The sequence below is a fragment of the Mobula birostris genome, chromosome 24, assembly GCF_030028105.1.
Source record: "Mobula birostris isolate sMobBir1 chromosome 24, sMobBir1.hap1, whole genome shotgun sequence".
NCBI classification, from domain to species: domain Eukaryota; kingdom Metazoa; phylum Chordata; class Chondrichthyes; order Myliobatiformes; family Myliobatidae; genus Mobula; species Mobula birostris.
Window position 1 is genome coordinate 44358629 of NC_092393.1, and position 14339 is coordinate 44372967.

The 14339-nt window shown below is 43.4% G+C and overlaps 1 protein-coding gene across 5 annotated transcripts in view; it reads left to right on the forward strand.

The window, feature by feature from the left end:
* Positions 1 to 11919, forward strand: part of LOC140187284 (E3 ubiquitin-protein ligase rnf213-alpha-like) — a 177529-nt gene extending 165610 nt beyond the window's left edge. For all 5 annotated transcript variants that reach the window (XM_072242436.1, XM_072242438.1, XM_072242440.1 and 2 more), the window contains 3 exons: positions 1691 to 1780; positions 8076 to 8254; positions 10964 to 11919. In XM_072242436.1, the coding sequence (XP_072098537.1) occupies positions 1691 to 1780; positions 8076 to 8254; positions 10964 to 11108 (414 nt within the window). In that variant the 3' untranslated portion in view covers positions 11109 to 11919. The remainder of the gene's footprint in view (positions 1 to 1690; positions 1781 to 8075; positions 8255 to 10963) is intronic.
* The last annotated feature ends 2420 nt before the right edge of the window (positions 11920 to 14339 follow it).

Here is a 14339-nt window from a genome sequence, read left to right on the forward strand (position 1 = left end):
GCTGCTCCACGAGGCGAGGGAAGAGATTGCTGAGCCTCTGGCTAGGATCTTTATTTCCTCGTTCCCCACGGGAATGGTACCGGAGGATTGGAGGGAGGCGAATGTTGTCCCCTTGTTCAAAAAAGGTAGTAGGGATAGTTTGGGTAATTATAGACCAGTGAGCCTTACGTCTGTGGTGGGAAAGCTGTTGGAAAAGATTCTTAGAGATAGGATCTATAGGCATTTAGAGAATCATGGTCTGATCAGGGACAATCAGCATGGCTTTGTGAAGGGCAGATCATGTCTAACAAGCCTGACAGAGTTCTTTGAGGAGGTGACCAGGCATATAGATGAGGATAGTGCAGTGGATGTGATCTAAATGGATTTTAATAAGGCATTTGCAAGGTTCCACACGATAGGCTTATTCAGAAAGTCAGAAGGCATAGGATCCAAGGAAGTTTGGCCAGGTGGATACAGAATTGGCTTGCCTGCAGAAAGCAGAGGGTCGTGGTGGAGGGAGTACATTCGGATTAGAGGGTTGTAACTAGTGGTGTCCCACAAGGGTCAGTTCTGGGACCTCTACTTGTCGTGATTTTTATTAATGACCTGGATGTGGGGGTAGAAGGGTGGGTTGGCAAGTTTGCAGATAACACAAAGGTTGGTGATGTTGTGGATAGTGTAGAGAATTGTTGAAGATTGCAGAGAGACATTGCTAGGATGCAGAAGTGGGCTGAGAAGTGGCAGATGGAGTTCAACCCAGAGAAGTGTGAGGTGGTTAACTTTGGAAGGACAAACTCCAAGGCGGAGTACAAAGTAAGTGGCAGGATGGTAGTGTGGAGGAGCAGAGGGATCTGGGGGTACATGTCCACAGATCCCTGAAAGTTGCCTCACAGGTCGATACGGTAGTTAAGACAGCTTATGGGGTGTGAGCTTTCATAAGTTGAGGGATAGAGTTTAAGAGTCGCGAAGTAATGATGCAGCTCCATAAAACTCTGGTTAGGCCACACTTGGAGTACTGTGTCCAGTTCTGGTCACCTCACTATAGGAAGGATGTGGAAGCATTGGAAAGGGTACAGAGGAGATTTACCAGGATGCTGCCTGGTTTAGAGAGTATGGATTATGATCAGAGATTAAGGGAGCTAGGGCTTAACTCTTTGGAGAGAAGGAGGATGAGTGGAGACATGATAGAGGTATACAAGATATTAAGAGGAATAGATAGCGCCTCTTCCCCAGGGCACCACTGCTCAATACAAGAGGACATGGCTTTAAGGTAAGGGGTGGGAAGTTCAAGGGGGATATTAGAGGAGGTTTTTTACTCAGAGAGTGGTTGATGCGTGGAATGCACTGCCTGAGTCAGTGGTGGAGGCAGATACATTAGTGAAATTTAAGAGACTACTCGACAGGTACTGTATATGGAGGAATTTAAGGTGGGGGGGTTATATGGGAGGCAGGGTTTAAGGGTTGGCACAACATTGTGGGCTGAAGGGCCTGTACTGTGCTGTACTATTCTATGTTCTATATTCCAGCACGTGGATAGACTATGAGCAAGAGTACAAAGTATATATGATTCTGCAACACGCTATCTGCAGTTAATCTATCATACTGCTAAACACAAACTTGGCTTCCATCAGAACAGTAGCTTTATTTACCATTTCATGTAAATTCCTGGAGCTTTTGTATAATTTGAGATGTTTTTGTACCTTTCTGCCAGGCATTTGAAGCATGCAAACTGAAACATGCTGTTTCCCTTTGGCAACTTCTCTCATCTTGGAAATCTGAGGTCATGCTGGGCACCAAAAAGGTAAGAATACCAACTCTGACAAATTTCTATAGATGTGTGGTGGAGAGTATACGTTACAGCCTGGTATGGAAACACCAATGCCCCTGAACAGAAAATCCTATAAAATGTAGTGGTTACAGCCCAGTCCATCACGGGTAAAGCTCTCCCCAGCACTGGGCACATCTGTGTGGAGCAGGAAAGCAGCATTTATCATCAGAGACCCCCACCACGCAGGCCATGCTGTCTTCTCGCTGCTGCCATCAGGAAGAAGTTATAGTAGCCTCAGGACCCACACCACCAGGTTCAGAAACAGTTATTAACCCCTCAACCTTAGGGCTCTGGAACCAGTGGGGATAACTTCACTCAATTTCATTTGCCCTATCACTGAACTGTTCCCACAACCTATGGACTCACTTTCAAGGACACTTCATCTCATGTTCTCGATATTTATTGTTTATTAATTAATTACCATTATTTCCTTTTTCTTTAGTATTTGCAGAGTTTGTTGTCTTTTGCACATTGGGCATCTGCTCTGTTGAATGCGGTCTTTCATTGATTACATTATGGTTCTTGGATTTACTGAGTATGCCCGCAAGTAAACATAACTCAGGGTTGAATATGGTATCATGTTTGTACTTTGATAATAAATTTACCCTGAATTTTGAACCTGAATTCATGTTATCAGCACTTTTATTAAATTCAAGCCAAGTAAATTACACAGATTAGAAAAAAGCAATGGCATGTGTATGGGGAAGGAACCTGCATATGATGGATTGTTCTAAGTTACATTAGAGGTGTTCTAAATTTACTTGATCCATCTTTGAACATCTCTCTCCCCTTTGTCGATTACTCTGTCTCAATCTCTGGACATAGACTATTTGCTGACATCTTTTGCAAACCTCTTCCCACCCTGTCACTTGTATACATGCTATTCCCTTCTCTCAATCCCTTTGTCTCCACCATATCTGTTCTCAGGTTGATGCTTTCCAGTCTAGAACATCTGAGGTGTCCTCCTTTTTCAAGAAGAATATTTTCCTTCCACAGCCATCAATGCTGCCCTCCATCACACATGCATTTGCCCTCCCACCATCATAACAGGGATAGGGTTCTCCTTGTCCTTTCCTACCACCCCACAGATCCCTGTATCCAGAACTTCATTCTCCATAACTTCCACCACCTAAGCGAGATGCTACCACAAAGCACACAGAAGTTGGTCAGGGTCTTCCCGAAACAGAAACCCTGGATCAGTAGTTCCATGCAAGCAGCACTTACAGTGCAACACCGAGCCTACGTCACTGGAGATCAACTAGAGCTCAAGAAAAGCGGCTATGATCCGCACAAAACTACGAAACAACAATATAGGGAGAAGATTGAGTCAAGATCCACAACAAATAGCACACGTGACTTGTGAGGGTTGCATACCATCGCAGATTTCAAAGCCAAAACATTATCGTGCCACCAACATCATGTCCTCTCTCCCAGAGGAGCTCAATCGCTTTTATGCTCAGTTCGATGTCACTAACTCTGAGCCTCCGAGGAAATCCACCGCTACAACCTGCAACCTGGTCATCTCTGAGGCTGAGGTATGCAGATGTTTCCAACAAGTGGACAGTCGCAAGGCTGCAGGACCGGGTGGCGTCCCAGGGCGAGTATTTAGGATGTGCGCAGCACAACTGGCAGGTGTGTTTACAGACATTTTAAATCTCTCCCTCTCCCAGTGTAGAGTGCCCTCCTGCTTCAAGTTATCCACCATTGTCCCTGTACCAAAAAAGACCGAGGTAACATGCCTGAACGGCTAGCGTCCTGTTGCACTCAACTCAATAATAAGCAAATACTTCAAGAGGCTGGTCAAGGATTACATCTGCTGCTTGCTACCGCCCAAACTGGACCCCGTACAATTCACCTAGTGACACAACTGATCAACAGATGATGCAATGGCCACTGCTATACATATCGTCCTTGTACATCTGAAGAAGAAGGATGGGCCCCCAAATCCTAAGAGCTTTCTACAGGGGCACAATTGAGAGCATCCTGACTGGCTGCGTCACTGCCTGGTATGGGAACTGTACCTCCCTTAATCGCAGGACTCTTCAGAGAGTGGTGTGGACAGCCCAGCACATCTGGAGTTGTGAACTTCCCATGTTTCAGGACATTTACTAGGACAGGTGTGTAAAAAGGGCTGTGGGATCATTGGGGACCCAAGTCATCCCAACCACAATCTATTCCAGCTGCTACCATCCGGGAAGCAGTACCGCACCATAAAAGCCAGGACCAACAGGCTCCGGGACAGCTTCTTTCACCAAGCCACCAGACTGATGAACTCACGCTGACTTGAGTGTACTCTGTGTTACATTGACTGTTCTATTTATTATAAGTTACTATGATTGCACATGGCACATTCAGATGGGAATGTAACGTAAATAATTTTACTCATGTATGTGAAGGATATAAGAAATAAGAAATAAAGTCAATTCAATACAATTCAATTCTTTCCCCCCTCCACCCTGCCTTCCATAGGGATCACCTCTATGTAATTCCCTTGTCTACTCTTCCCTCACCACTGATCTTCCTCCTGGTTCTTATCCCTGCAAGCATGACAAGTGCAACTCCTTCTACACTTACTTCCTCGCCACCATTCAGTGCCCAAATAGTCCTTCCCACCGATGGGACACTTCACATGTGTGTCTTTCGGGGCCATCTGTAGTATCTACTGCTCCTGGTGTGCCTTCCTCGATAGGTGAGGCCCTATACAAATCAGGACCACTTCATCGAGTACCTTCAGCGTGTCCACTGCAAAAGGCAGGATCTCCTGGTGGCTACCCATTTCAATTTGACTTTCCATTTCCATAGAAACCATAGAAACTACAGTACAGAAACAGGCCTTTTGGCCCTTCTTGGCTGTGCCGAACCATTTTCTGCCTAGTCCCACTGACCTGCACACAGACCATATCCCTCCATACACCTCCCATCCATGTATCTGTCCAATTTATTCTTAAATGTTAAAAAAGAACCCGCATTTACCACCTCGTCTGGCAGCTCATTCCATACTCCCACCACTCTCTGTGTGAAGAAGCCCCCCCTAATGTTCCCTTTAAACTTTTCCCCCCTCACCCTAAACCCATGTCCTCTGGTTTTTTTCTCCCCTTGCCTCAGTGGAAAAAGCCTGCTTGCATTCACTCTATCTATACCCATCATAATTTTATATACCTCTATCAAATCTCCCCTCATTCTTCTACGCTCCAGGGAATAAAGTCCCAACCTATTCAACCTTTCTCTGTAACTGAGTTTCTCAAGTCCCGGCAACATCCTTGTAAACCTTCTCTGCACTCTTTCAACCTTATTTATATCCTTCCCGTAATTTGGTGACCAAAACTGAACACAATACTCCAGATTCGGCCTCACCAATGCCTTATACAACCTCATTATAACATTCCAGCTCTTATACTCAATACTTTGATTAATAAAGGCTAATGTACCAAAAGCTCTCTTTACAACCCTATCTACCTCTGACGCCACTTTTAGGGAATTTTGTATCTGTATTCCCAGATCCCTCTGTTCCACTGCACTCCTCAGTGCCTTATCATTAACCCTGTATGTTCTACGTTGGTTTGTCCTTCCAACGTGCAATACCTCACACTTGTCAGTATTAAACTCCATCTGCCATTTTTTAACCCATTTTTCCAGCTGGTCCAAGTCCCTCTGCAGGCTCTGAAAACCTTCCTCACTGTCTACTACACCTCCAGTCTTTGTATCATCAGCAAACTTGCTGATCCAATTTACCACATTATCATCCAGATCATTGATATAGATGACAAATAACAATGGACCCAGCACTGATCCCTGTGGCACACCACTAGTCACAGGCCTCCACTCAGAGAAGCATTCTCTACCACCACTCTCTAGCTTCTTCCATCGAGCCAATGTCTAATCCAATCTACCACCTCTCCATGTATACCTAGCGACTGAATTTTCCTAACTAACCTCCCATGCGGGACCTTGTCAAGGGCCTTACTGAAGTCCATGTAGACAATATCCACTGCCTTCCCTTCGTCCACTTTCCTGGTAACCTCCTCGAAAAACTCCAATAGATTGGTCAAACATGACCTACCACGCACAAAGCCATGTTGACTCTCCCTAATAAGTCCCAGTCTATCCAAATGCTTGTAGGTTCTGTCTCTTAGTACTCCCTCCAATAACTTACCTACTACCGACGTTAAACTTACTGGCCTATAATTTCCCGGATTACTTTTCGATCCTTTTTTAAACAACAGAACAACATGAGCCACTCTCCAATCCTCCGGCACCTCACCTGTAGACAGCGACATTTTAAATATTTCTGCCAGGGCCCTGCGATTTCAACACTAGTCTCCTTCAAGGTCCAAGGGAACACTCTGTCAGGTCCCGGGGATTTATCCACTTTAATTTTCCTCGAGACAGCAAGGACCTCCTCCTTTTCGATCTGTACAGTTTCCATGATCTCACTAATTGTTTCCCTTAATTCCATAGACTTCATGCCAGTTTCCTTAGTAAACACAGACGAAAAAAAAATTGACTTTTGACTTTTTGACTTTCCATTCCCATTTTGTTCACGGTCTCCTTTAGGATGAGACCAAACTCCAGTTGGAGGAGCAACACCTCATATTCTGCCTGGGTAACCTCCACTCTGATGATATGAACATCAATTTCTCTTAACTTCTGGTAATTCCTCCCCCACTCCCCTCACTCTCTTCCCTATTCTGATTACCCTCTCACCTATTCTCCTCACCAGCCCAACACCTCCCTCAGATTACCCTCCTCCTCCTCTTTCTCCCGTGGTCCACTGTCCTCTCTATTAGATTCCTCCTTCTTCAACCCTTTACCTCTTCCATCTATCACCTCCCAGCATCTCACATCATCAAGTCCCTCCTAAACCCACACACCTTCCCCTCTCCTGGGCTCACCTATCACCTGTCAGCTTGTACTCCTCCTCCCTCCATCTTCCATCTTCTTCTTCTGGCTTCTGCCCTCTTCCTCTCCAGTCCTGATGAAGGGTCTCAGCCTGAAATGTCAGCTGTTTATTTCCTCCATTGATGCTGCCTGACTTGCTGAGCTGTTCTAGTAATTTGTGTGTGTTGATCAAGATTTCCAGCATCTGCAGAATCTCTTGTAAGTATACTGTAAATCTCACTTGTATCGCATCATCATGACTCTACAAGGTATAATTATTGTTATGATTAATTCTAAAATTGTCTTTGAGAGTGAGATTTGCTGTTTGTTAAGATTTTGTTTGTCCATTGAACCAACTACAGTTGGGAACAAGAATGCCTGGGAATCCCTCCATTCTCCGTCTCTCTCTCCTTCCCTCTCTTTCTAACCTCTTTCCCCTTTCTCCCCCTCCCTCTCTCCCTTTCCCTCCCCCTTTCCCTCCCCCTCTCCCTTTCCCTCCCCCTCCCCCTTTCCCTCCCCTCCCCCTCTCTCTCTCCCTTTCTCTCCCCCTCTCTCTCCCCTTTCTCCCTCTCTCTTCCCCTTTCTCTCTCTCCCCCTTTCTCCCTCTCTCTCCCCCTTTCTCCCTTTCCCCTCCTTTCTCCCTCTCCACCCTTTCTTCCCATCGCCACCCTTTCTCCCTGTCCCCTCCTCTCTCCCTCTCCCTCTCCCCTCCTTTCTCACTCTCTCTCCCTCTCCCAACAGCCCCAATTTAACCCTAACCTAATCACAGGACAATTTACAATGACTAATTAACCTACCTGGTACGTCTTTGGATGCTGTGGGAGAGAACTGGAGGACCTGGAGAAAACCCACGTGTTGCACAGGGAGGACGTGCAGAGACTACTTAAGAGAGGAGTTGAACTCTGAACTCTGCGTCCCGAGCTGTAATAGCATTGCGCTAACCGCTCCACTCCCGTGGCTCTCTGGTGTTCTAATGTGTATATATGTTATATATTACATTCGAACACTATTCCATAATGAACAGGCTAACATGCTCCAATGGAGTATTAACACCAGAGAAAGGAAGCATTTGATTAAATGATTCCATGTGGTGTTTTCACTCTACGCTCGAATCCTCTTGACCTTTCTTCTAACTGCATAGGTTAATATTCTTTCCTTTCATCCTAATGTGCTTAATTAATTTTTCCTTGAAGTTACCTGTACCGTATGCTCAGAATATTCCCCTTGGCAGCATGTTCTTTTGGACGTATCAGTAACTATTTTATATTTTTAGTCTAAAATAGTGGTCACTTCAGCATGGAATCCAAATTAGTCAACTAAGATTCTAGTCACATCCAGTGTTCCTGAAAATTCAGAGAGTTGTTAACATTGTTTCTTTTCGCCCTGACAGGACCCATTTGAGAGAATCCCTGAGACTTACAAGGAGCGCTTGCTGCCTACTGAAGAGGCAGAGCTGAAGACATTTTTTGCAACTACTGACGTGAATGCATTTCTGTGGGAGCTCCATGAGATCCTGATGCTGAAGACTACGCAGAGCAATGACGAGGATAACTTTCAACCTATTTGGGGGTAATGTATACCTGTAGTTACAGTGTTCCTAAAGGAAACGATGCAACTGGTCGGCTCCTCGGCATCTGAGAGAGACATTAAGTTAGGCAGATATATTCACTTCCCAATGCTGCCTGATTTACTTTCTATTTTCCCTAATGAATTATAAAATTGAATCAAATGTAAAAATGGCAACCCTTCAGTGTCTTTCAGTTTCCTGCTGGTTGGCTTGAGGTAATTGTGTGTAATGTCTGAATGTTTTCAAGAATGATCCTTGGAAAATATTTCATACACCAAAGATTTTCTGAGAATTGCCTGTCATCCCCTGATAAGTTACAGGAGGTTCAGAATGTCTACATGATTGCCAAATTAGTAGAGCTGTATGTTTGTGTGTTGTTGACTCTCCATTCACTGGAAATTCTGGGCTATTGTGTAAAGATATCAGGCTCAAAGTATCTATTAATTTGTGAGAACATTGTCTTTCCGATCTATCAACTGATATATCCAATCAACTGCATGTTATACTCAGTTTGAGTAGCCTCCAACCTGACAGCATGAACACTGATTTCTATAATTTGCAATAACTTCTCCCCCTCCCCTTTCTGTCTTTTCCATTCTGTATTCTGATTCCCCTCATACCACATCCCTTCTCACCAGCCCCTCACCTCCTTCTGGTGCCCCTCTGCCTTTCTCCCATGGTCCATTCTCCTCTCCTATCAGATTCCTTCTTCTTCAGCCCTTGGACTTTTCCACCTATCACCTCCCAGTTTCTTACTTCATCGCACCCCACCACTGCAACCCACCCACCTCCCAACTTGTATTTCTTCCCTTTGCCCCACCTCCTTATTCTGGCTTCTTCCCTCTCCTTTTCCAGGACTGATAAAGGGTCTCACCTCAAAACATTGACTGTTTATTCCCTTCCATAGACACTGCCTGGCCTGCTGAGTTTTTGTAGCATTTTGTGTGTTGCTCAATATATTAACTCACCTGATCATGGTATCCTATGAGTTTGTTCATATTATCTCGCTTGATCAATTTTTCTAAATGCCAGCTAAACTTTGAACCAATGGCTAGGCCTGGAAAAAAAGCTAAACTCTTGAGCCCTCAAACCTGAATTTCTTTATTTTAGTTGGAATTTAAAATTATTTAACATTTTGCAAAAACTCAATGTCTTGTATTTAACATCTTACAGAAATTCAAGTAAGCCCATTAATATTTTTGGTGTAGCCCCTCCCTGCTGCAATCTTTCGTTCTCTTTTCCTTCCTTATGAACTCATCCTCTTTGAATCTTGATTAGATTTATTGTCTGGCTTGCTTTGCATCAGGGTGCCAGACACAGAAAAAACATATTTAAAACCTTTAGAAAGTGGAGGCTGATTTTCCTGGTGGGTTATGCAGTGAATAGATGACATTTTTGAGGTGTTTTTCAGTGTTTGATGTGGTCCAAAATTTCCAACAGGACGTGATTTGGCTATTCACAGAACACGTTTTATATTAGGACAAAGACAATGAAATTACATAATGCAAGCTATTCCCTTTTATTTAATCCAAAATGTTATGCTACTGGCAAAAGAGCTGGCTGACATTTACATACCAACTGTGACTTGGACGTGGATCGTTTTGATTGAAGTAGAAATCTTAAAATATTTTCTACATCAAATGAGAATGTGCAGCATCAGTCCCCTCAGCAAACCTTCCCCTTCAAAGGGTAGCTGCCCTGCAGTGGTGCTGATCCAAGCCTTGCAGGCCCACATGGAGTCATAGATTCACACTTTCGGCCTACCATGTCCAAGCCACATGTTGAACAAATCTACACCAATCCCATTCTAGGTCCATAGCTTTCAGTTCAAGTATCTGTCCAGATGCTTCTTAAATGTCCTGGTAAGACCTGCCTCCACTGCTTCTTCAGGGAACATTTTCCGGACTCCAATCACTTTGTGTGAAAAAAATCCAAAGAACAGGGAGGATTTCCTTAATGTCCTGGGTGATACTTAATTTCTTATCAACATCTCTAAAACAGATTTTCTGGTCGTCATCACATTGCCATTTATGAGAATTTGTTGCCATAAATTGGCTGACAAATTTCTCAGATTACTTCAGAATTATCGGGTAGAATAAGTCTGGGTGGTTCTTGATTGAATTGACAGACTGGGACTTGAGGACCTGAGTTATAAGGAAATGTTGAATAGGTTAGGATCTTATTCCCTGGAGCATAGGAGTATGAGTGGAAATTTGACAGAGGAAAACAAAATTACGAGGGGTATAGATAGGGTAAATGCAAGCATGCCTTTTCCACTGAGGTTCAGTGAGACTGTAGCCAGAGGTCATGGGTTAAGGGTGAAAGATGAAAGGGAACATGGGGGGGGAGCTTCTTCACTCAGAGGGTGGTGAGAGTGGTGAATGTTCATTTGACTTTAACATTTAAGCGAAGTTTGGCTAAGTACATGAATGGGAGAGATATGGATGGCTATTGTCCAGGTGTGGGTCGATGGAAGTAGGCAGAGCATGGACTAGATGGCAGAGCATGGACTAGGTCAGCATGGACTAGGTGGGCTGAAGGGCCTGTTACTGTGCTGCAGTGTGCTACGATATGATGAACTGAGTGGCTGCCTTTGTATAACTGGTTGTAAAGTAGATTGTGATTTGTTGAGACCGAGAGAGAGAGGTTACATAAATACAACCTTTCTTTAATGTTTAATGTTCGTAACACTGATTTTGTTTTTCTTTCAGTCTCAATCAAACTCTTTCAAATTACCTGGACACCAAAGGTGTTGACACCCTCCCAGGATTGGAAGAAAATCTTTCTGATGGAATAACTCTAGCCAAAGCAATCCACACATGGATACTTGCAGTAGATTTCAAGAAAGCCATTTGACAGGGTCGCTCATGCAAATATGCAGCATCGTTTCTGCACTGCTGTTTTAGTGATGATAAAATTGGGTAAATTTCCTTTACTGTGAGATTGTTATAATAGTGCTCTTATTCAATATTGCACTAATTTCATAGGTGACTACTTGTAGTGAATTATTTAACAATAAATATGCTGTAGAAGGAGAAAATTCAATTTCTTGAATGGGTTATACAATGGGAAATATTCGATTACAAAATGGTACATTTAAAATTGTACAAAGCAGTAGGCCATTTAAATAGAATAACAAACTTGACAGCTTCACAAATTACTGCAGTGAACACATGCCACCATTTGGTTCTCAGGTAACATAGTTCTATGCTGAAGTCTCAGAAGATGTGACTGCATTCATTTCTGGGTCAATTTGAGAATAAATTACTTCCCTGGAAGTAAACTACAGCTGCTGGAAATCTGAAATAGAAGAGCTGGCCCCGTTGGTGGAAGTCCTGCCTCACCTTAATCCCGCCCAGACCTGTTGATGCTGTCTATTGCAGTTTGCACCTGTTCCTCAAGCTGATCTACTTTCCTCCCTCCCACATAAGAAAGCTGCACAGCTCGGTTAGCTGGCCACAGTAATTTGCCCCTAGTGTTGAGGTGAGTGGTCGGATCTGGAGGGAGGAGATGGAAATGTGGGGTAGAATAAAATGGAATTTCTGTAAATGGGAGTTTGATGGTCTGTGTGAATTCTGTGGGCCAAGGGGCTTTACTTTCTGCACTGTTTGTGAAAATGCTGGGAAGATGCTGATGAAAATAAACAACTCTTCAGAAAGCTGCTTACATTTTTTATTTAAGTTTACTTGTCTAGTAAGGTGCTGTTGAGGAATGGATTTGAATTGATTTTAATCTGTCGGTTCATTTAGTAGATGCCATGGATATTCTATTGCCAATGAAAAGTCTGAAAGAGATCAATGATTGACTCTCATGTACAATTACCAATAGATAGCTATCTAGTTTTAATTTAATAAGAGCTTGGAATCGGGTGCTACAGAGCAGGGATTGTGGCGGCAGAGAGAGAGGCACCCAGGGCGTGATTAATGGAACGTGTTCAGGCTCTGGGGAGAAGGGAGGAGAACATTGTCAACAAGATATTAGGGATTTGATTATACAAATTCTGTTGACCTGTAAGCTCCAACATTATAGTTGTTCACTGGGCTTCTTTCTTCCACCTCTTAGAAACTTGGTGATTGTGATCACAATAAAATTCCAACACTTAACAAAACTGGGACTATGGTCCTAATGAGTAGTCATTTCTGACAGGACGACAGCCATCTAAATTGAGGTCCACTGGGGTTCAGTGTGGACGTTCCATTTTTGGTGCCACTGCCACTTGCATTGGAAGACAAAGCGAACCAAAGTCTTGATATCTTTGTTTCATTAGAAAGAAAATGCAAATTGATTTTATTTGGTTTCTTTGCATTTAGGCTTGTTAAGTCTCAAGACTTTTTCCAACAGGATCATGCACAGATTAAATATTTGTTGATTTTTCACTGATTTCCCCCATGTGCTCTGGTTTCCTTCTTTATCTGTGTTTTGGTAGACAAATTGGCTCCAGTGTGTAGATAAGTGGCAGAATCTGATAGGAGTATAGGGAGAACAGTGTACAGGGAAGATAAATGAGGGGTTGGGATTACTCTGTGAACTGACATGGACTCAATGAGCCAAACATTTTTTACTTCGTCATAAGAAAATATGGAGAACCCAGTGTGGTGTTGGACCAAGACTTTGCCCATTTACCATTCAACATGTTCATGGCTAATCCGTATTCTAATTAAAACAGAACACTCAAAGCTCCTGCAGATCAAGCGGCATCTGCTGAAAGAAGAGCAGAAGGCCATTGTCTTATCAACGTTTTACACACTTGACATCAAAAATGTTACTCAAGGTATTCTGATAAATGTAATGACTTACATTAATGGTTTTCATGTTGGGGAGTTGTCCAGGCTTCCATTAGAGTTTCTTTGAAGGAATCCATCCTGACATCGTTCCTAAATGATCTGGTTCCAAAATTTCAAGATGAGGCCTTATTTTGTTCTGGGCCACTTCAGCAAAAGAAATAGTCCCCTCCATTTTATGGGGAGAAGGCAGGAGATTGGGGATAAGAGGGGAAGGGATCAGCCATGATGAAATGGCGGAGCAGACTCGATGTGCCAACTGGCCTAATTCTGCTCCTATATCTTATGGTCTATTTTATCATTTAATGAACCCTTACTATTTTGTTATAATGATTTAGAAATCATTCTGTTGGCCTGCAAGCTCCAAATATGACTGACTAGTCTTTGATTTTATAAACCTCAAGGTCATCTGTCGGCTTCCTATTGTCCCAAATGAATAAACTGAACTGCTCTGAGCTCTCCTTGTAACTACAGACACCCATTCCAGAGAACATCCTGGTGAATCTCTTCCGCATTCTTTGCAGCGCTACCACATTGTTCCTGTAGTGCAATACCTGAACTGTACCCAGTACTGTAGTAGTAATTGTCCTGTAGGTGCAGCTAACCAAGGTCTTGTAAAGCTGAAACATGATACCTCATCTCTAATACTCATTGCCTTGGCCTCTGAAGACAAGCATGACAAATAACTTCTTCCATACCCTTTTCACCTCTGTCACCATCTTTAGGGAAAGATGAACTTGCACACCAAGCTCCCTCTGTACAAGAACATTCTTGACGCCTCTGTCATATACTATATATGGCCTTTTAGTACTTGGCCTCCCAGAGTGCATTGCCTCACACTTGTCTGAATTAAATTCCATCTACCACCACTCTGCCCAGCTTTTCAACATCTCTCTGCTTCCTTTCACTGCTTTCTCTACGAGCTTAAACGTAGAGAAATTTTCGTGACATCGTCAAGCTGCACCTGCTTTCTTGTCCAAGCTAATACACACTGAGTGGACACTTTATTAGGTACATCTGTACACCTGCTCATTGATGCAAATATCTAATCAGCCAATCATGTGCCAGCAACTCAATGTATAAAAGCATGCAGGCATGGTCAAGAGGGTCAGATGTTGTTCAGACCAAAGATCATAATGGGGAAGAAGGGTGATCTAAGTGACTTTGACCCTTGGTACCAGATGGGGTGGTTTGAGTATCTCAGAAACTGCTGATCGCTTGGGATTTTCATGCAGAACAGACTCTAGAGTTCACAGAGAATGGTGTGAAAAACAAAAAAAAATCCAGAGGATGCTGAAAACAAATA